This window comes from Carcharhinus amblyrhynchos, chromosome 7, assembly GCF_965287045.1.
Source record: "Carcharhinus amblyrhynchos chromosome 7, sCarAmb.v2.hapA, whole genome shotgun sequence".
Classification (NCBI taxonomy): Eukaryota; Metazoa; Chordata; class Chondrichthyes; order Carcharhiniformes; family Carcharhinidae; genus Carcharhinus; species Carcharhinus amblyrhynchos.
The window spans coordinates 1,147,156-1,169,938 of record NC_137330.1 but is presented as its reverse complement, the minus strand read 5'-3'; the positions used below and the strand labels follow the sequence as shown (position 1 = coordinate 1,169,938).

The following is a 22,783-nucleotide window of genomic DNA, read 5'->3' as shown; positions in this document are numbered from 1 at the left end:
ACCTCACGTTTATCCACATAATACTGCCCGTACACCCAGCCTGTCCAAATGACCCTGATTTCTCACAGCTCACCCTCCCACCCAACCTTGTGTGGTTGGCCTGGATCCCGGGATGAGTTCAGTGCCATTAATAACGCGTCACTATAGCAGAAATAAGCCTTCCGCAAAGTGAATTAAATACACAACGATTGTTCCCTGCGTATGCTTTCTTCCTAAAGTGAAGTTTATTTCTTAGCCACGAGTAAGGCTTGCATTAACAGTGCAATGAAGTTACTGTGAAATTCCCCCAGTCACTACACCCCTGGTTCGGCCAATCAGGGTCAATGCACCATAACCAGTACGTCTTTCGGACTGTGGGAGGAAACCGGAGCAAACCCACGCAGACACGGGGAGGATGTGCAAACTCCACACAGACAGTGGCCCCCGCCGGGAATCGAACCCGGGTCCCTGGCGCTGGGAAGCAGCTGTGTTAACCCACTGTGCCACCCATTAGTGCTAATTACCTGTTCCCTGATGGAAGGGGACAATCCGCGCTTCCAGGCATTTAGCTTTCAGTCAAGATTGTTTCTTTTATAAACTCACCCAGGCGCGCCTGCACAACTAGCTCGAACAGATTTATTCCTGCCATTTTAGAAAGCATTTCAGAGTCAACCGTTTTGCTGTTACATAGAATCCCTATGGCACAGACAGGGACTATCAGCTCATTGGGTCTGCACTGGACTTCTGGGAGAGCAGAGCACTACACTAAATTACCCCTTAGTGTCCAAGGATGTGTAGGTTAGGGTGGATTGGCCATGCTAAATTGTCCCTTAGTGTCCAAGGATGTGTAGGTTAGGGTGGATTGGCCATGCTAAATTGTCCCTTAGTGTCCAAAGATGTGTAGGTTAGGTGGATTGGCCATGCTAAATTGCCCCTTAGTGTCCAAAGATGTGCAGCTAAGATGGATTGGCTATGCTAAATTGCCCCTTAGTGTCCAAAGATGTGCAGGTTAGGTGGATTGGCCATGCTAAATTGTCCCTTAGTGTCCAAAGATGTGCAGGTTAGGTGGATTGGCCATGCTAAATTGCCCCTTAGTGTCCAAAGATGTGCAGCTAAGATGGATTGGCTATGCTAAATTGCCCCTTAGTGTCCAAAGATGTGCAGGTTAGGTGGATTGGCCATGCTAAATTGTCCCTTAGTGTCCAAAGATGTGCAGGTTAGGTGGATTGGCCATGCTAAATTGTCCCTTAGTGTCCAAAGATGTGTAGGTTAGGTGGATTGGCCATGCTAAATTGCCCCTTAGTGTCCAAAGATGTGTAGGTTAAGGTGGATTGGCCATGCTAAATTGTCCCTTAGTGTCCAAAGATGTGCAGGTTAGGTGGATTGGCCATGCTAAATTGTCCCTTAGTGTCCAAAGATGTGTAGGTTAGGGTGGATTGGCCATGCTAAATTGTCCCTTAGTGCCCAAAGATGTGCAGCTAAGATGGATTGGCTATGCTAAATTGCCCCTTAGTGTCCAAAGATGTGCAGGTTAGGTGGATTGGCCATGCTAAATTGTCCCTTAGTGTCCAAAGATGTGCAGGTTAGGTGGATTGGCCATGCTAAATTGCCCCTTAGTGTCCAAAGATGTGCAGCTAAGATGGATTGGCTATGCTAAATTGCCCCTTAGTGTCCAAAGATGTGCAGGTTAGGTGGATTGGCCATGCTAAATTGTCCCTTAGTGTCCAAAGATGTGCAGGTTAGGTGGATTGGCCATGCTAAATTGTCCCTTAGTGTCCAAAGATGTGCAGGTTAGGTGGATTGGCCATGCTAAATTGTCCCTTAGTGTCCAAAGATGTGTAGGTTAGGGTGGATTGGCCATGCTAAATTGTCCCTTAGTGTCCAAAGATGTGTAGGTTAGGTGGATTGGCCATGCTAAATTGTCCCTTAGTGCCCAAAGATGTGTAGGTTAGGATGGATTGGCCATGCTAAATTGCCCCTTAGTGTCCAAAGATGTGTAGGTTAGGATGGATTGACCATGCTAAATTGTCCCTTCGTGTCAGGTTAGGTGGATTAGCCCTGATTCTGTAACCTCTCTCCTGAGCTCCCCAAGGCAGGTGGAATGGTCACTTGTTCTGTGTCACATGACCACCAATAATCTTCAATAGCTGAGCTCAGTTTCACTGAAAGCTCTCAGGACCTGCCTAACCAGTCCATCTCATTTGTCTGGTTGGAATAATTGTCTTGGCAGAATATAATTAGAGGGGAGATTGATGGTTATTTAGTTGTAATTTGATGTATTCTCGCTCACACCCACTCACTAATGCTTTAGTTTCATACACAGCTCAATGTCCCTCTCTTTGATATTCCTGAAGCTACATGAAAATACAGGAACTGTCCCAATTCTCCCACTCGGATTCACAGCCTCGTGGTCTCCCTCTGGGTGAAGAGAGAGAGACAGGCAGAGAGAGAGAGAGACAGAGACAGAGAGAGACACACAGAGCGAGAGAGACAGACAGACAGAGACAGAGAGACAGACAGAGAGAGACACACAGAGCGAGAGAGACAGACAGAGAGAGAGACAGAGACAGAGAGAGAGAGACACACAAACAGACCAAGAGACAGACAGATAGAGAGAGAGAGAAACACAGACAAAGAAACTGAGAGAGGGATAGAGAGACTGTGTGAGAAAGAGTGAGAAACAGAGAAAGTGGGACAGAGGTAAAGTAGAGTAAAAAGAGAGATCTCTTTAATGAAATGTGATAATCTCCTGACCAATCCCTAAAACCACAACGAATGCAGCATGTAAACACTTGCAGCTGAGTACAAATTTGTTCCAATAACCAGACCATATAGTTAACCTCATTAAACAATGCCGCTCTCTGTTGCAATGTTATTGGCAGATAATTAGTACTTAATTAGTTGTAATTCTATGCAGTTCTTCTCAAACCCTGTGGCACACACTGAACACAATAAATGTTTCTCATTTACAAATACTTGGGTCTAACTTATCCAAGATCTCAACAGCTGCCAAGAAATCCATTCGGCCGTGATAAATTCCTGTCCGTCTGTATTTGGCTCACTCCGTATACAGAGAGAGAGAGATACAGAGGCACATACAGGGAATGAGTTACAGAGAGTGACAGAGAGAGAGCGACAGAGGGAGAGACAGAGACAGGGAGAGAGATATGCAGAGATACAGAGAGACATACAGAGAGTGAGTAATAGAGAGAGAGTGATAGAGAGAGAGAGAGAGATGCAGAGATACAGAGAGTGAGTAACAGAGAGAGAGCGACAGAGGGAGAGGCAGAGAGAGAGATATGCAGAGAGAGAAACGGAGAGAGGGAGAGACAGAGAGAGGGAGAGGGAGAGACAGAGAGAGGGAGAGACAGAGAGAGAGAGGCGGGGGGGGAGGGAGAGAAACAGAGAGAGATAGATACAGAGAAAGAGAGAGACAGAGAGAGAGAGAGGGAAAGAGAAGGAGGGGCTGGAACTTTACCATCCCTCCTGCCCGTAGGAATGGGAGTGGGTGAGGGGTGGACCATGCTGAGGTTCATTGACCTCATGTGGGATTTTATGGTTTCGGGATGAGCAAGGCCTTAAAATCCTGCCCAGAGAGTGAGAGAGAGAGAGAGTGTGAGAGAGAGAGAGAGTGTGTGAGAGAGAGAGAGTGTGAGAGAGAGAGAGAGTGTGAGAGAGAGTGTGAGAGACAGAGAGAGAGTGTGAGAGAGAGTGTGTGAGAGAGAGTGTGAGAGAGAGAGAGAGTGTGTGAGAGAGTGTGAGAGACAGAGAGAGTGTGTGAGAGAGAGTGTGAGAGAGAGAGTGTGAGAGACAGAGAGAGTGTGTGAGAGAGAGTGTGAGAGACAGAGAGAGTGTGTGAGAGAGAGTGTGAGAGAGAGAGAGTGTGTGAGAGAGAGAGTGTGTGAGAGAGAGAGTGTGTGAGAGAGAGAGTGTGTGAGAGAGAGAGTGTGAGAGAGAGAGAGAGTGAGAGAGTGTGAGAGAGAGAGAGTGTGTGAGAGAGAGAGTGTGTGAGAGAGAGAGTGTGAGAGAGAGAGAGAGTGAGAGAGTGTGAGAGAGAGAGAGTGTGAGAGAGTGTGAGAGAGAGTGTGAGAGACAGAGACAGACAGAGAGAGAGAGACAGAGAGAGAGAGACAGACAGCAGCAATAGAGGCCATTCGCTCCTTCAGTCCACGCCACTCCAACAACCAATAAGATACTGACTGAAACTGTCCAAGTCTCAATCCCCCCTTTTCTGCCTATACTCCCCCGCTCTGCACCCCCCACCCCCCCGCCAATAACCCTCAAACCCCCCCTTGTGGATCAGAAGCCTCTCGAACTCGGTCTTGAATATATTCAATGAGCCGCAGCCCCTCCTGATCTCCGGGGGGGAAATTCCACACACTGCCCTCCGAGAAAAAAAATTCCTCCGCCCCTCTGTCTTTAATGGGAGGGAGCCCCTCATTCTGAAACTCTGCCCCCCCCCACAACCCGCCTTCATTCTAGATTCCTCGCCTGATTGGCAAGCTCCCCCTCCGAGACCCCACACACACCATCCTGACTTGGAAATATATCCACCGTTCCTTCACTGTCATTGGGTCAAAATCCTGGAACTCCCTCCCTAACAGCACTGTGGGTGTACCTACACCACACGGGACTGACTGATATCCAATAACAATCCTGGAACTCCCTCCCTAACAGCACTGTGGGTGTACCTACACCACACGGACTGACTGATGTCCAATAACAATCCTGGAACTCCCTCCCTAACAGCACTGTGGGTGTACCTACACCACACGGGGACTGACTGATATCCAATAACAATCCTGGAACTCCCTCCCTAACAGCACTGTGGGTGTACCTACACCACATGGGACTGACTGATATCCAATAACAATCCTGGAACTCCCTCCCTAACAGCACTATGGGTGTACCTACACCACACGGGGACTGACTGATATCCAATAACAATCCTGGAACTCCCTCCCTAACAGCACTGTGGGTGTACCTACACCACATGGGACTGACTGATATCCAATAACAATCCTGGAACTCCCTCCCTAACAGCACTGTGGGTGTACCTACACCACATGGGACTGACTGATATCCAATAACAATCCTGGAACTCCCTCCCTAACAGCACTATGGGTGTACCTACACCACACAGACTGACTGATGTCCAATAACAATCCTGGAACTCCCTCCCTAACAGCACTGTGGGTGTACCTACACCACACGGGACTGACTGATATCCAATAACAATCCTGGAACACCCTCCCTAACAGCACTGTGCGTGTACCTACACAATGTGGAGATGCCAGCGTTGGGCTGGGGTGGGCACAGTAAGAAGTCTCACGACGCCAGGTTAAAGTCCAGCAGGTTTATTTGATAGTAAACACCGCAAGCTTTTGGAACACGTTGTTCGTTTTGTGTTCCGAAAGCTTGTGGTGTTAAACTCAGGGTTAAATTCCATCGGCCACTGTACTGCCCATGTGACCAGCCCGTATGTATCATCCTGTAATCTCAGACTTTCATTCTGACTATTTATCACACCAGCAATTTTCGTGTCATCTGAGAATTACTGATCATACCCCCCCCACGTTCCTGTCTAGATCAGTAGCAGACTGGCACAGTGGTTAGCATTGCTGTCTCACAGTGTCGGGGACCCAGGTTCAACTCCCGGCTTGGGTCACTGTCTGTGTGGAGTTTGCATGTTCTCCCCGTGTCTGCGTGGGTTTCCTCCGGATGCTCCCGTTTCCTCCCACAGTCCAAAGGCGTGTTGGCCATGATCTTACTGAATGGTGGAATAGGCTCAAGGGGCCAGATTACTCCTGCTCCTAGTTCTCAGGTCCTTATGTTTAATCTCCTTAACAGTAAAGGGTAATTTAGCATGGCCAATCCACCTAACCTGCACATCTTTGGACACTAAGGGACAATTTAGCATGGCCAATCCACCTAACCCGCACATCTTTGGACACTAAGGGGCAATTTAGCATGGCCAATCCACCCTAACCTGCACATCTTTGGACACTAAGGGGCAATTTAGCATGGCCAATCCACCCTAACCTGCACATGTTTGGACATTAAGGGGCAATTTAGCATGGCCAATCCACCTAATCTGCACATCTTTGGACACTAAGGGGCAATTTAGCATGGCCAATCCACCTAATCTGCACATCTTTGGACACTAAGGGGCAATTTAGCATGGCCAATCCACCTAACCCACACATCTTTGGACACTAAGGGGCAATTTAGCATGGCCAATCCACCTAACCCACACATCTTTGGACACTAAGGGGCAATTTAGCATGGCCAATCCACCCTAACCCACACATCTTTGGACACTAAGGGGCAATTTAGCATGGCCAATCCACCCTAACCCGCACATCTTTGGACACTAAGGGACAATTTAGCATGGCCAATCCACCTAACCTACACATCTTTGGACACTAAGGGACAATTTAGCATGGCCAATCCACCTAACCCACACATCTTTGGACACTAAGGGGCAATTTAGCATGGCCAATCCACCCTAACCCGCACATCTTTGGACACTAAGGGACAATTTAGCATGGCCAATCCACCCTAACCCACACATCTTTGGACACTAAGGGGCAATTTAGCATGGCCAATCCACCCTAACCCGCACATCTTTGGACACTAAGGGGCAATTTAGCATGGCCAATCCACCCTAACCCACACATCTTTGGACACTAAGGGGCAATTTAGCACGGCCAATCCACCTAACCCACACATCTTTGGACACTAAGGGGCAATTTAGCATGGCCAATCCACCCTAACCCGCACATCTTTGGACACTAAGGGACAATTTAGCATGGCCAATCCACCCTAACCCACACATCTTTGGACACTAAGGGGCAATTTAGCATGGCCAATCCACCCTAACCCGCACATCTTTGGACACTAAGGGACAATTTAGCATGGCCAATCCACCTAACCTGCACATCTTTGGACACTAAGGGACAATTTAGCATGGCCAATCCACCCTAACCCACACATCTTTGGACACTAAGGGGCAATTTAGCATGGCCAATCCACCTAATCTGCACATCTTTGGACACTAAGGGGCAATTTAACATGGCCAATCCCCCTAACCTACACATCTTTGGACACTAAGGGGCAATTTAGCATGGCCAATCCACTGACGCCTCATATCTTTGGACTGTGGGAGGAAACCGGAGCACCCGGAGTAAACCCATGCAGACATGGGGAGAATGTGCAAACTCCACACAGACAGTGAGGTGAGGGCAGAATTGAACCCGGGTCCCTGGCCCGGTGAGGGAGCAGTGATAACCACCGTGCCACCGTGCTGCCCTATTGATGTTGAAATGGGTTTTAACTCGATTTTATCCCTTTGGTTTCCTTTCCCACAATAAACTTTCCCAATAATAATCCACGCACATCAGTTTTCAAATTATTAATCGACCCCACCCCCTGCAAAACGCCTCCAGGGGGAACTTTGGAGATGTCCAGTAATCTGTGGGTGAAGGTACCCTGTCTCTGCCAACACCATGGCGTGAGTCTCCGAATTATAACCTCCCCAATACTCTCTCCAAAAGTGGGGAAACTGAATCTGTCTCCCGGGAACTGTTGTAAATAATCCTCACCCTCACAATGAAACCTGCACGAAACATTGTATAATCGTGTACAAACATGTTCATTGGAACCAGCCCGAGTAATATGTCCCTCTGAATCATGACATTGTATCACAGTGAATGCATATTACCTGGCACAGTATCCTCTCTTATTGTTCTTGGGGTTATTTACACGGTTTTATCTCACGCTCGATCATAACCTGACAGGCAGTTCATGGGAAATCTTCCAGATTGAGGCATGTTTCGCCCTTACTTTTGTTCAGTTTTGGAAGGCAGAAGAATCATAAAATCGCTGCAGTGCAGAAGGAGGTTATTTGGCCCATTGAGTCTGAACCGACTCTCCGCCAGAACAACCCACCCAAGCCCTAGTCCCTTAACCTTACATATTTACCCGACTAATTCCCCTAACCCGCACATCTTTGGACACTAAGGGACAATTTAGCATGGCCAATCCACCTAACCTACACATCTTTGGACACTAAGGGGCAATTTAGCATGGCCAATCCACCCTAACCTACACATCTTTGGACACTAAGGGGCAATTTAGCATGGCCAATCCACCCTAACCTACACATCTTTGGACACTAAGGGGCAATTTAGCATGGCCAATCCACCCTAACCTACACATCTTTGGACACTAAGAGACAATTTAGCATGGCCAATCCACCTAACCTGCACATCTTTGGACACTAAGGGACAATTTAGCATGGCCAATCCCCCAACCTACACATCTTTGGACACTAAGGGACAATTTAGCATAGCCAATCCACCTAACCTGCACATCTTTGGACACTAAGGAGCAATTTAGCACGGCCAATCTACCTAACCTACACATCTTTGGACACTAAGGGGCAATTTAGCACGGCCAATCCACCTAACCTACACATCTTTGGACACTAAGGGACAATTTAGCATGGCCAATCCACCTAACCTGCACATCTTTGGGCACTAATGGCATTTTAGCATGGCCAATCTACCCTAACCTACACATCTTTTAGACACAAAGGGGAAATTCAACATGGGCAATCCACCTAACCTGCACATCTTTGAACAGTAAAGGGCAGTTTGGCATGGTCAACCCAGCTAACCTGCGCATCTTTGGACTGTGGGGGGAAACCCACGTAGACACTGGGAGAACGTGCAAACTCCGCACAGACAGCGACCCTAAGCTCGAATTGAATGGGGTCCCTGGCGCTGTGAGGCAGCAGCGCTAACCACTGTGCCACCAGGGCTGGTCCCGAATGCAGGAAAAAGTTCCTCTGTCTCAAATTTTGTATCTCTCTGCTTTTGCAGAGTGGTAAAAGGAGAAGGAGAGGGAAGGAGACGGAGAGGGAGGGAAAGAGAGAGAAAGGCAGACAGAGACAACAGAGGAAAATTGGAACATCGAGCGACACAGTGACACAGTGGTTAGCACTGCTGCCTCACAGCTCCAGGGACCCAGGTTCAACTCCAGCCTTGGTTCACTGTCTGTGCAGAGTTTGCACATTCTCCCAGTGTCTGTGTGGGCTTCTCCAGGTGCTCCGAATTCCTCCCACAGTCCAAAGACGTGTAGTTAAGTGCATTGTCTCATAACACCACGCCATAGAGAATTGACTGATGTCCAATAACAATCCTGGAACTCCCTCCCTAACAGCATTGTGGGTGTACCTACACCACACGGGACTGACTGATGTCCAATAACAATCCTGGAACTCCCTCCCTAACAGCACTGCCGCAGGTTCAAGATGGCGGCTCACGCACCACCTTCTCATGGGGCAATTAGGGATGGGGAATGAACATTGCGCCCAGCCAGCGACCCCCCCATCCCAGAGATGAATTTTTGAAAATTTCATTGATGGTGTTTTTGTTTAAATAAAACAATTAATTGGTTTCCTTCAGGACTGAAATCTGCCGTCCTCACCCAGCCTGGCCTACACGTGAACCCAGGGCCACGGTGACATGGTTAGCTCTCAACTGCCCTGTGAATGAACTTAGCGAGACACTGGGATCATGAGCGGACAAAATACAAAACGCAGAGACTGAGAGAATCCCAACGTTTTGTGTTCATCGAAAGTATTTAGCTTTGGAAAATTACCCCAAAGTCTGTCTGCTTTCAGGGAAAGAAACTGAGGCTCAGAATTGCAAAACCAGAGTTCATAGTTTTGGTCAAGGTCTCTCCCACAATCATTAGCCAGAGAACCTTCCTGTGTCCGAGTGTGTGTAACATTTCCTATTTATGGACATAGAAAGAGGCCACTCAGCCCTTTGAGTCTGCCCTGCCATTCATCCCGATCGTGGCTAATCGTTCAAATCAATATCCTGACCCCCACCCCCCCCACCACCACATATCCTTTGATTCACTTCACCCCCAAAGGCTAATTCTTTCTTGAAACCAAGTTTTTTGTCCTCCATTGCTTCCTGTTGTTAGAGGATGTTCCTCTGAACATGGGTGGGGGGGTAGGTGGGGAGAGGGTTGGGACGGGGGGGGTGACAAGGGAGGACCAGTTGGGGGAACCCTATCCTGGTTCTGGGAGGGAGGGGAAGGGGTGAGGGCAGACGGGTGGGAACTGGGTGAACATAGAAACTAGAAGCGGGACGAGGCCATTCACCCCCTCGAGCCTGCTCCGCTGTTCATCAAATTCCCCCCATATCCCTCGATCCCAAGAGCTATGCTTAATTTCTTCTTGAAATCAGACAACATTTTAACCTCAGCTACTTTCTGTGGGAGTGAATCCCACACATTCCCCACCCTCTGGGTGAAGAAATTTCTCCTCGCCTCAGTTCTAAAAGCTTTACCCCTTATCCTCAAACCACGAGCCCTAGTTCTGGACTCCCCCCACACCATCGGGAACATTCTTTCTGAATCTAACCCTGTCTCGCCCTGTTAGAATTTTATAAGTTTCCATCAGACCCCCTCTCACTCTTCTAAACTCCGGTGAATATAATCCTAACCCACTCAGTCTCTCCTTATAGACCTGCCATCCCAGGGATCAGCCTGGTAAACCTTCGCTGTGCTCCCTCTATCGCAAGGACATCCTTCCTCAGATAAGGAGATCAAAACTGCACTCAATAAACAGGTGTAGCCTCACCAATGCTCTATACAACTGCAGCAAAACCCAGTTGAGTGCCCTACACCATTCCGCAGAGTCTTTCTAATCAAAAACAGCGCAACTCTGGGAATCATAATCACTCTGGAAACTTCACATTGCAGGGAGCACAGCGCTAAATGATCTCATTCCAAGTTCCTATCAGCAACAGTCTGATAAATGATCAGATAGCCTGCTCCCTCCTGATTTTTGATGTACAAAGAACAACAAAAATTACAGCACAGAAACATGCCCTTCAGCCCTCCAAGCCTGCACTGACTGATCTAAAACCTCCTATTCTTCCCGGGACTCTATCCCCTATTCCCATCCTATTCATGGATTTGTCCAGACACCCCTTAAAACTCACCATCATATCCACTTCCACTCCCTCCCCCCGGCAACGAGTCCCAGGCACCCACCACCCTCTGTGTAAAAAATCTGCCTCGTACATCTCCTTTAAACCTTGCCCCTCGCACATTAAACCTGTGCCCCCCCGCGTAATTGACTCTTCCACCCTGGGAAAAAGCTTCTGACTATCCACTCTGCCCGTGCCTCTCATAGTCTTGTAGACTTCTAACAGGTCTCCCCTCGACCTCCGACATCTGTGGGATGCAAAACATCGGAATACTTTTGCTTCCCTTATCTAAGGAAAGATATCCCAACATTGGAGGCAGTCCGGAGAAGGTTCCGATCCCGGGGAGGGAGGGATTTTTTTTTATATGAGGAGAGGCTGAGTAGGTTGGGTCTGTACTCATTGGAGTTTAGAAGAGTGACGGGCGACTTTATTCAGACATATCGGATTCTCGAGGAGGGGGCGTTTGACAGGGTCAATGCTGAGAGGTTGTTTTCCCTTGTGGGAGAGTCTGGGACCAGGGGGCAGGATCTCAGAGTAAGGAGAGGGTGGGGGGCTCACCCATTAAGGCAAAATGGGGAGGAATTTCTTCCCTCAGAGCAGAGGGAATCTGCGGGATTCTTCCCAGCAGAGGGCTGGAGGTGGGGGTTAGGTACGTCCGAGGCTGAGACAGACAGATTGTAAATCAGCGAGGGATAAGGCGGGAAAACGGGACTAAGAATCATAGAATCCTACAGGGAAGGAGACCATTCCGCCCAATGAGTGTAGACTGACCCCAATCCCACCCAGGCCATGTTTACCCTAGCTAGTCGCCCTGATGCTAAGGGGCAACTTAGCACGGCCAATCAACCTAAACCCGCATATCTTTGGACTGTGGGAGGAAACCAGAGCACCCGGAGGAAACCCACGCAGACACGGGGAGAATGTGCAATCTCCAGACAGACAGTGACCCGAGCCGGGAATTGAACCCGGGTCCCTTGCGCAGTGAGGCGGCAGTGCCAACACACAGTGCCATCGTGCCACCCATTGTTGAGAAATATCACGTCAGATCAGCCATGATCTCATTGAATGGTGGGGCAGACTTGATGGGCCGGATGGCCTATTTCTGCAGGTCCTGTTTTACAGCCTCACAGTCAGAGGGTGGCAGACAGAACGAGAACAACAGTGAGACGTGTCGAATCCTCCTTAGAGGAAGGACATGGCTCCAGACCCCATCCTACACTAACCATACCCGCAGCCTGGCACTCCGTCAGCAATGTATAGCATGATTGTCAGCGGGAGTAGAGAGACCCGTTATGATTGGTAACCTTTCGTTCGCACTGTGCGGCGTGCACCAAACCTTCAGACAGAAACTGGAACACCCAAACATCTCGATTCAAAGAATCCACTCCCCAATGAACGTGGATCCTCCCTGGTGAAGTTTTGGACCAACAAACCATAACGGCCAGGCTCAGATGAGAACCGAACTCCACCAAAAGCTTGAAGCTTCCTTCCACACCGGTTCTTCTCCGAGCTTGCTGCTGATTTGGCTGCGTCCGTGACGGATTTATATCTTCCTTGGGATTGTGTGTCCTTGGAATTGTGGGATCAGGATTTGTGGGTGACACGGTAGCACAGTGGGTTAGCACTGCTGCTTCCCAGCTCCAGGGACCTGGGTTCGATTCCCGGCTCGGGTCACTGTCCGTGTGTGGAGTTTGTACATTCTCCTCGTGTCTGCGTGGGTTTCCTCCAGGTACTCTGGTTTCCTCCCACAGTCCAAAGATGTGCGGGTTAGGTTGATTGGCCATGCTAAGAAATTGCCCCTTAGTGTCCTGAGATGTGTAGGTTCAGATTAAATCCCGTTGGCCACTGTCCTGCCCATGTGACCAGCCACTGTATTTCGAGAGCTTGGCTGTTCGCTATTTTACTCCGTTACTGATTTTTGTGTCCACAGTGAGTGATTTCTAGGTGGGTGAGACATGATTAGCTCGCTGATGGTGCTAGCACCATTCATTGAATTGATTTCTGTCTCCACAGACCGAGGTCTGTAGCATAATGAGGAACAAAGACTTCTCCTCCACTGGACAGTGGGACGTGATAACCAAAGATCGCGACGGAAACACAAAAACCTCTCTTTTTGATGCCATCCTGGTTTGCACTGGCCACCACTGTTACCCGCACTTGCCGTTGGACTCATTCCCTGGTGAGTATATGTGTAGCACATGGTACGTCACAAGTAATGATGTATTCAGGGCCCCACCAATGTGTGATGATACTGTGCCCTGAAGAAATGCATTTGTATATCATTTTTCTTGTGAGGGGTATGTTTAAAATTCAGCTCTGTTGTACACGGTGCCAATTTGTCTGCACCGGGCAACACCTTTTCCCAAGGGTTAGGGAGTATAAAACTAAAGGGCATAAGTTTAAGGTGAGAGGGAAGAGATACAAATGGGCCCAGAGGGGCAATTTTTTCACACAGAGGGTGCTGAGTGTCTGGAACAAGCTGCCAGAGGCAGTAGTTGAGGGGGGAGGTATAATTTTGTCTTTTAAAAAGCGTTTAGACAATTACATGGGTAAGATGGGTATAGAGGGATTTGGGCCAAATGCGGGCAATTGGAACTAGCATAGGGGTTAAAAAAGGGTCAGCATGGAGAAGTTGGGCCAAAGGGCCTGTTTCCATGCTGTAAACCTCTATGACTTGCCAAAAATAGAGGCTAATAATTAATTTTAGCCAGGGATGTGTTCGTTTTAATCTGAGTTGATGCATTTCTCTTTATTTTTCTGCGTGGAGTTTGCACATTCTCCCCATGTCTAGCTGGGTTTCTTCCAGGTTCGCCCAGTTCCTGCCACAGTCCAACGATGTGAGGCTTATGTTGTTTGGCCGTGTTAAATTGTCCCTTAGGGTCAGGGGGATTAGCAGGGTAAATAGGTGGGGTTACAGGGATAGGGTCTGGGTGGGTAGGATTGTGGTCAACGCAAGCTCAATGGGCCAAATGGCCTCCTTCGGCACTGAAGGGATTCTATAATTCTATGCTTTTCGGTTTTCTTCCCGGGGTTTCAGAGCAGGGTTTTGATTGGCGGAAGTATGTGCTTAAGAGGAAGAACTTTTACAGGGGAAAGCAGATAGTTACTGCCTGGAGTCTGAAACAAAAACAGAAAACGCTGGGAAAACCCCTGGATATGAGAGGGTACCAGTGACGGTATCCTGATGTTTCCCTTTTCCTGGGCTGTCCTCCCATTGCTCAGAGGGTTTAGGAAGATGGGTTAGGCCCCAATTTGTTGCATATTACCCCAGGAGAGATCTCGAAGGTTGTATAGCTCTGCCTTTGTTATCCTGTGTTGGGGGTGACGTTTCCCTCAGCACGATTTTGGAACCCTCCCAAAGGGATATACCTCGCCCCGTAATCTTAAGTAAGTGTGCGTGGGATAGTAGGAAGCTTCTGGTTTTGGTAAATTAGAACAGGATCTGTTCCTCCCTATCACAAACAATTAAGCGGTCTTTATTTTAGAACTGGTGGTCATTTTATTAAACCAGTTAGCAAACTGAATAAACGCCCCAATAGAATGTTGTTCCAATTATAACAGAATAGAGTCACTCTCAAATAACATAATACCAGGCGTCGGTTGGGAGTATGAACTTTCTTCTGATGCTTTGGTCTGGAATACTTTTTGAGTTGGTTTCTCCCATTTAGATGGTGATTTGATGAAACTATATATATATATACTGCAGCATTCCATATGGGAGTCGCACCTACTTATCCCCAACAGGTACCGAGCATACCCTCACTATTATTTTTCCTTGTCCGAGTTTAAATACCTGGAATCATCTCACAGTACTCTTGCAATCTGAGTGGCTGGAGGCTGTTAACAACACTCACGTTTGAATTCCATTGGTTCTGTGCCTCTCCGCGCTTGTTTTAAACCCATTGGTTCAATTCAAAAGCCTGTTTTGCTCTGCTGGAACTGTGGCCGCTGCATTAGATACAAATCTTCCAAGGCTGGCCCCCGCTTTCCGCAGTTTAAAATCCCGAGCGTAAAGGCACATGCTTTTTCAAGAGACAATGCGATACGATTTCTTTTGGTTTCCTTAGCATTCCTTTTCGATATTTACCTTTGTCAAACGCAGCACTTTAACCGTATATTTGCAACTCCATAACACCTGTCATACGGTGCACAAAAAGCCCTTCGGCCCATCGAGTCTGCACTGACAATAGCTGCCGTTAAAGTTGTGCCAGTCCCGTTTCCCAGAACTTGTCCCGTATCCTTCAATGTTGTGAAAGCTGAAGGGCTCATCCAAATATTTTTTAAAGGTTGTAAAGTTTCCTGCCTCCACTACATCCCCAGGCAGTGCATTCCATACTCCCAACATTCTCCGATTGAAAACGATTGTCTCAAATCCCCTCTGAAGCTCCTGACCGCTGTCTAAAAATGATGTCCCCTCGTGACTGACCCCTCAACTAAGGGGACCAGCCGTTTCCTACTCACCCACATGTGCAAATTAAACAATATTTAAATAAAACAAGTTCCAATTCTTAACTGCTACCCCATTAGTTCTAATAAAGCAATATTTCTCTTATAGACTTAAACTCCCTCTTTGTGATCAGTTGGCAAAATACTTGCTTTGACTGAAGTTACCAGCCCTGGAATTTCAGGACCCCTCTGGAGAGAGAAAGCGAGACAGAGGGACCTGCTTTCTTTTGGCAGTCCAGGCAGCAACTGCTTGCATTCTGAAATGAAACTGAAAGTCTTTCTATCCTGCAAGCTTAGCCCTTTCCATTAAGCACATGGCTCTGTCCCTACCAAAGAACATAATCAAAACTTTAACCTGAAGGAGGCATGTACGAAAACACAAATCTTTGCTTTAACAAACGCTTATCATGTTCTTCTAGGCCCTAATTTAGAGGTTTTCTTGGGCTAACCATCACCCTGAGTTTGGAAGAGCGAGAGGCAACCTTATTGAAACAAATCAGATTCTCGTAGGGGGTGGAGAGAGGGGAGGAAGGTTTGACAAGGTCGATGCTGAGAGGCTGTTTCCCCCCGTGGGAGAGTCTGGGACCGGGGGGCAGAATCTCAGAGTAAGGGTAGGGGGGGGAATCACCCATTGGAGACAGAGATGGAGAGGAATTTCTTCTCTCAGAGGGGAATGAAACTGGAATTCTTTCCCGCAGAGGGCTGTAGAGGGTGGGGGGGGAGGTTATATATGTTCGAGGCTGAGACAGACAGATTGTTAGTCAGTAAGGGAGTCGATAGGGATAAGGGGGCGGGAAAAGGGGAGTTGAGGACATCAGATCGATCGTGATCTCATTGAATGATGGGGCAGGCTGGATGGGTCAAATGCTCCTACATCTGCTCCTACACCTCCTTGCATCATTCCGATATCCCTACGTTCACCCCTGTCCAGGCATTGACAAGTTCAAAGGTCGATACGCTCACAGCAAGACGTACAGAGAGCCACAGCTCTTCGAAGGGAAGCGAGTGGTTGTCATTGGCGTTGGAAACACTGGAGGTGACCTCGCAGTCGACATCAGCCGCTGTGCCAAGCAGGTAAGCAAAAAACGCTGGAATACTTGCTGCACTCGGCAAAGTTTCAGGACAATTTAGCACGGCCAATCCACCCTAACCCACACATCTTTGGACACTAAGGGACAATTTAGCATGGCCAATCCACCCTAACCTGCACATCTTTGGACACTAAGGGGCAATTTAGCATGGCCAATCCACCTAACCTACACATCTTTGGACACTAAAGGGCAATTTAGCATGGCCAATCCCCTTAACCCACGCATCTTTGGACACTAAGGGACAATTTAGCATGGCCAATCCACCTAACCCGCACATCTTTGGACACTAAGGGGCAACTTAGCATGGCCAATCCACCTAACCCACACATTTTTGGACACTAAGGGGCAATTTAGCATGGCCAATCCACCTCACCTGCACATTTTTGGACACTAAGGGACAATTTAGCATGGCCAATCCACCTAACCTGCACATTTTTGGACACTAAGGGACAATTTAGCATGGCCAATCCACCTAACCCGCACATCTTTGGACACTAAGGGGCAACTTAGCATGGCCAATCCACCTAACCCACACATTTTTGGACACTAAGGGGCAATTTAGCATGGCCAATCCACCTAACCCACACATTTTTGGACACTAAGGGGCAATTTAGCATGGCCAATCCACCTCACCTGCACATTTTTGGACACTAAGGGACAATTTAGCATGGCCAATCCACCTAACCTGCACATTTTTGGACACTAAGGGACAATTTAGCATGGCCAATCCACCTAACCCTCACATCTTTGGACACTAAGGGGCAACTTAGCATGGCCAATCCACCTAACCCACACATTTTTGGACACTAAGGGGCAATTTAGCATGGCCAATCCACCTCACCTGCACATTTTTGGACACTAAGGGGCAATTTAGCATGGCCAATCCACCTCACCTGCACATTTTTGGACACTAAGGGACAATTTAGCATGGCCAATCCACCCTAACCCACACATCTTTGGACACTAAAGGGCAATTTAGCATGGCCAATCCCCTTAACCCGCACATCTTTGGACACTAAGGGACAATTTAGCATGGCCAATCCCCCTAACCTGCACATCTTTGGACACTAAGGGACAATTTAGCATGGCCAATCCACCTAACCCACACATTTTTGGACACTAAGGGGCAATTTAGCATGGCCAATCCACCTAACCTGCACATTTTTGGACACTAAGGGACAATTTAGCATGGCCAATCCACCTAACCCACACATCTTTGGACACTAAGGGACATTTAGCACGGCCAATCAACCTAACCCGCACATCTTTGGACTGTGGGAGGAAACCGGAGAATCCAGGGGAAACCCACACAGACACGGGGAGAACATGCAGACTCCACACAGTCACCCGAGGCTGGAATTGAGCCACTGTGCTGTTGTTTTGACTCAGGAGATGGCTGACCATTCAGCACCAGAATGGCTCCAGTGGACCCAACGGGTCAATAAATCGGGATTTGATGACCCCTTCTTTCCCAGCTGGTCACATAGGAACGTAGGAATTAGGAGCAGGAGTCGGCAGTACAGCCCTTCGAGCTCTCTCCGCCATCCGATATGATCACGGTTAATCTCCAGCCCAGCTTAACTCCATTTCACTGCCTTTTCCCCACAGCCCTTTACATCACTTTTGATCAAATAGTCACCTATCTCAGATTATTGAATCTATTGATTGATTCTGCATCCATCGCTCTCTGGGCCAGTGAGCTCCAGAGATTCACAACCCTCTGTGACAAGTAACTCCTTATCTCTGTCTTGAACCTCCCCCCCTCTCACTCTACAACGATGACCTCTTGTCCTCGACTGTTCGAGAAGGGGGAACATTTGGTTAACATTTACTTTATCCATCCCATTAAGCTTTTCCTTATGTATCTAAATAAAGTCCCCCCTCATTCTTCTGTACTCCAGCGGGTACAAGTACAAACTCCTCATACAACAGACCCTTTAAACCTGGAATTAATCTCGTGAACCTCTTCTGAATCAACTCTAGTGCCCCTACATCCTTCCTCAAAGAAGGTGACCGAAACTGAACACAATACTCCAAGTGTGATCTCACCAAAACCTTACACAATTGTCTAACACTCTGAGCCCTTTACAACAAATGCCAATAATTAGATAATTAACTCAGCAGGAACTAACCTTGACAAGTCAAAGAGTGATTAATGTCTTCGTAGATAGGTGTCAAAAGGTGCAAAAAGAATCAACAGCTTTTGTTTCTTAATGGGGTAGTGCATAGAACATTTGGACATTAATTTATGAGGCGAGATTGAATAGACTGGGTCTGTACTCGCTGGAGTTTAGAAGGCTGAGGGGGACCTTGTAGAGACTTACAAGATAATGAAGGGGACGGATAGGGTAGAGGTAGAGAGATTCTTCCCGCTTAGAAAGGACAGCAGGACTAGAGGGCACAGCCTCAATGGTAGACTGGATGTAGAGAGGCTGTTTCCACTAGTAGGTAAAACTAGAACCAGAGGGGCACAACATCAGGTTAAAGGGACGATCCTTTAAAACAGAGACGAGGAGGAATTTCTTCAGCCAGAGAGTGGTGGAACTCTTTGCCACAGAAGGCTGTGGAGGCCGGGTCATTGAGTGTCTTTAAGACAGAGATAGATAGGTTCTTGATTAATAAGGGGATCAGGGGTTATGGGGAAAAGGCAGGAGAATGGAGATGAAGAAAAATATCAGCCATGATTGAATGGTGGGATAGCCTCGGTGGGCCGAGTGGCCTAATTCTGCTTCTATAGTATGGAATTGTGGTCTAAATTCACCCTCAATGTACCTGAACAGGCGCCGGAGTGTGGTGACTAAGGTATTTTCACAGTAACTTCATTGCAGTGTTAATGTAAGCTGACAGTGATAACTAAAATGAAAGCTTTTATCGATCGAAGGAACCTTGTCCTCATGTTGTCCTCCTCCCCAGGTCTTTCTCAGCACCAGGAGTGGCAGCTGGGTGTTCAGCCGGATGGCATCGGAGGGTTACCCGGTCGACATGATGTTACACAACCGCTACGCCTGCCTGATGAGCAGTATCTTCCCCGACACCATGGTCAGCTCCTATTACGAGAGGACGTTGAACAAACGATTCAATCACGCCAACTACGGACTGCAGGCTAACCATCGGTACGTAAGACCCACTGAGTATTCAAGGGAGCTTTGCCATGATGGGTGAGAGCGCTGCACTAATGGGGAGATTGCTGAGTGCCCCTCATAGAGTCCCGACAGTGCAGGGGGGAGGCCATTTGGCCCATCGAGTCTGCACCGACTGCAATCCCATCCAGGCCCTATTCCCATAACGCCACATAATTACTCTGCTAATCCCCCTGACACTAAGGGACAATTTAGCATGGCCAATCCACCTAACCTACACATCTTTGGACACTAAGGGACAATTTAGCATGGCCAATCCCCCTAACCTGCACATCTTTGGACACTAAGGGACAATTTAGCATGGCCAATCCACCCTAACCTACACATCTTTGGACACTAAGGGACAATTTAGCATGGCCAATCCCCCTAACCTGCACATCTTTGGACACTAAGGGACAATTTAGCATGGCCAATCCACCCTAACCTACACATCTTTGGACACTAAGGGGCAATTTAGCATGGCCAATCCACCTAACCTACACATCTTTGGACACTAAGGGACAATTTAGCATGGCCAATCCCCCTAACCTGCACATCTTTGGACACTAAGGGACAATTTAGCATGACCAACCCACCCTAACCTACACATCTTTGGATACTAAGGGACAATTTAGCATGGCCAATCCACCCTAACCCACACATCTTTGGATACTAAGGGGCAATTTAGCATGGCCAATCCACCCTAACCTACACATCTTTGGACACTAAGGGACAATTTAGTATGGCCAATCCCCCTAACCTGCACATCTTTGGACACTAAGGGACAATTTAGCATGGCCAATCCACCCTAACCTACACATCTTTGGACACTAAGGGACAATTTAGTATGGCCAATCCACCTAACCTGCACATCTTTGGACACTAAGGGACAATTTAGCATGGCCAATCCACCCTAACCTACACATCTTTGGACACTAAGGGGCAATTTAGCATGGCCAATCCACCTAACCTACACATCTTTGGACACTAAGGGACAATTTAGCATGGCCAATCCCCCTAACCTGCACATCTTTGGACACTAAGGGACAATTTAGCATGACCAACCCACCCTAACCTACACATCTTTGGATACTAAGGGACAATTTAGCATGGCCAATCCACCCTAACCCACACATCTTTGGATACTAAGGGGCAATTTAGCATGGCCAATCCACCCTAACCTACACATCTTTGGACACTAAGGGACAATTTAGTATGGCCAATCCCCCTAACCTGCACATCTTTGGACACTAAGGGACAATTTAGCATGGCCAATCCACCCTAACCTACACATCTTTGGACACTAAGGGACAATTTAGTATGGCCAATCCACCTAACCTGCACATCTTTGGATACTAAGGGGCAATTTAGCGCGGCCAATCCACCTAACCTGCACATCTTTGGATTGTGGGAGGAAACCAGAGCACCCGGAAGAAACCCACGCAGACATGGGGAGAATGTGCAAACTCCACACAGACAGTGATCCAATCTGGGAATTGAACCCGGGGGTCCCTGGCACTATGAGGCAGCAATACTAACCACTGTCCCACAGTGTAGCCACTGTGTCACTCTCGTGCTCTGTAATCTCTCGGGATAAACACAGTCAGAAGTCTCACGACACCAGGTTAAACTCCAACAGGTTTATTTGGTAGTAAACGCCACGAGCTTTCGGAACACTGCTCCTTCATCAGGGGAGTGGGGAGTTCTGATCGCAAACAGGACATATAAAGACACACACACAGTTTACACAATACTGATTAGAATGTGAGTCTGTAATCAGTATTCTGTAAACTGTGGGTGCCTTAACCTGGTGTTGTGAGACTTCTTACTGTGTTTACCCCAGTCCAACACCAGCATCTCCACCTCATCTCTTGGGGTAGACAAGGTTCCTATTTCCCCCAATCCATTCTGAAGGAACCACTGTTGATCGCGACCGAGATAACATTTTTCTTTATCATAAACTTATAGTGCTTGGCCCCCCAGCTACTCCCAACCCAGATCCGTGCGGGAGCTCAATTATAATATTCCCCAGGTCACAGGAAAAAGGATACGGCTTGTCAAAGTTTTCCATCTCGTACTCACCAGCACAATTTGCAAGAATTCTGAATGCTAAAGGAACAGCAAGCTACATCTCAGGGTGGGGGTGGAGTGGGAGTGGGCGTGGTGGGGAGCGTGTGGCAAAAGCTGGACTTTAATTGGCACAGACATTGCCATGAGATAATGTACCAGTTTAGTGATGATTGGCAGTTAACTGCCAAACACTGATTAAATCCAAATCGGGGTGGCTCTGATTGGCTGGGGCATTGCCCTGAGGAATGAACCAATAAATGGCTGGTACCTGTTTTGATTTGTTGAAAAGCACTCCCTGGCAATGCCTTGACCAATCAGATTCTGCCTGCTAACAAGCGAGCACAGTCTTGTATGATTTACGAGTCATTGTTACCTTCTGTATCGGATATTCTTGCAACCACCCTGCTGAGTGCAACATGAAAAGCTTCGGCAAGTGTGTCCTTTTCATCTCTGGAACACGCGAGAGATGTGTTGCCAGGCGATTATTCCTGAGTTTGCCAAGCTTGCTGGGAGACTGATTTATTAATTTGATTTGATTTGATTTATTATTGTCACATCTATTAACGTACAGTGAAAAGTATTGTTTCTTGCGCGGTGTACAGACAAAGCATACTGTTCATAGAGAAGGAAAGGAGAGGGTGCAGAATGTGGTGTTACAGTCACAGCGAGGGTGTAGAGAAAGATCAACTTAATGCGAGGTAGGTCCATTCAAAAACCTGACAGCAGCAGGGAAGAAGCTGTTCTTGAGTTGGTCGGTACGGGACCTCAGACTTTTGTATCTTTTTCCCAAGGGAAGAAGGTGGAATAGGGAATGTCCGGGGTGCATAAGGTAACTAATCATAGGGGCAGCACCGTAGCACAGTGGTTAGCGCTGCTGCTTCACAGCTCCAGGGTCCTGGGTTCAATTCCCGTCTCGGGTCACTGTCTGTGTGGAGTTTGCACATTCTCCCCATGTCTGCGTGGGTTTCCTCCCACAGTCTGAAAGACGTACTGGTTAGGCTGCATTGACCCAAACAGGCGCCGGACTGTGGCGACGAAGGGAATTTCACAGTAACTTCATTGCAGT

General features: G+C 47.9%; 2 protein-coding genes across 2 annotated transcripts in view; one reads left to right on the top strand and one right to left on the bottom strand.

Moving 5' to 3' along the window:
* Nucleotides 1-22,783, bottom strand: part of LOC145345296 (scavenger receptor cysteine-rich domain-containing protein DMBT1-like) — a 376,233-nt gene that overhangs the window by 281,329 nt on the left and 72,121 nt on the right. The window lies entirely within an intron of this gene.
* The window catches only part of LOC145344705 (flavin-containing monooxygenase 5-like), a 47,469-nt gene that overhangs the window by 17,679 nt on the left and 7,007 nt on the right, over nucleotides 1-22,783 (top strand). Inside the window, exons 4-6 of the mRNA XM_080191811.1 lie at nucleotides 13,005-13,170; nucleotides 16,369-16,511; nucleotides 19,442-19,641. Of these exons, the coding sequence (XP_080047937.1) occupies nucleotides 13,005-13,170; nucleotides 16,369-16,511; nucleotides 19,442-19,641 (509 nt within the window). The remainder of the gene's footprint in view (nucleotides 1-13,004; nucleotides 13,171-16,368; nucleotides 16,512-19,441; nucleotides 19,642-22,783) is intronic.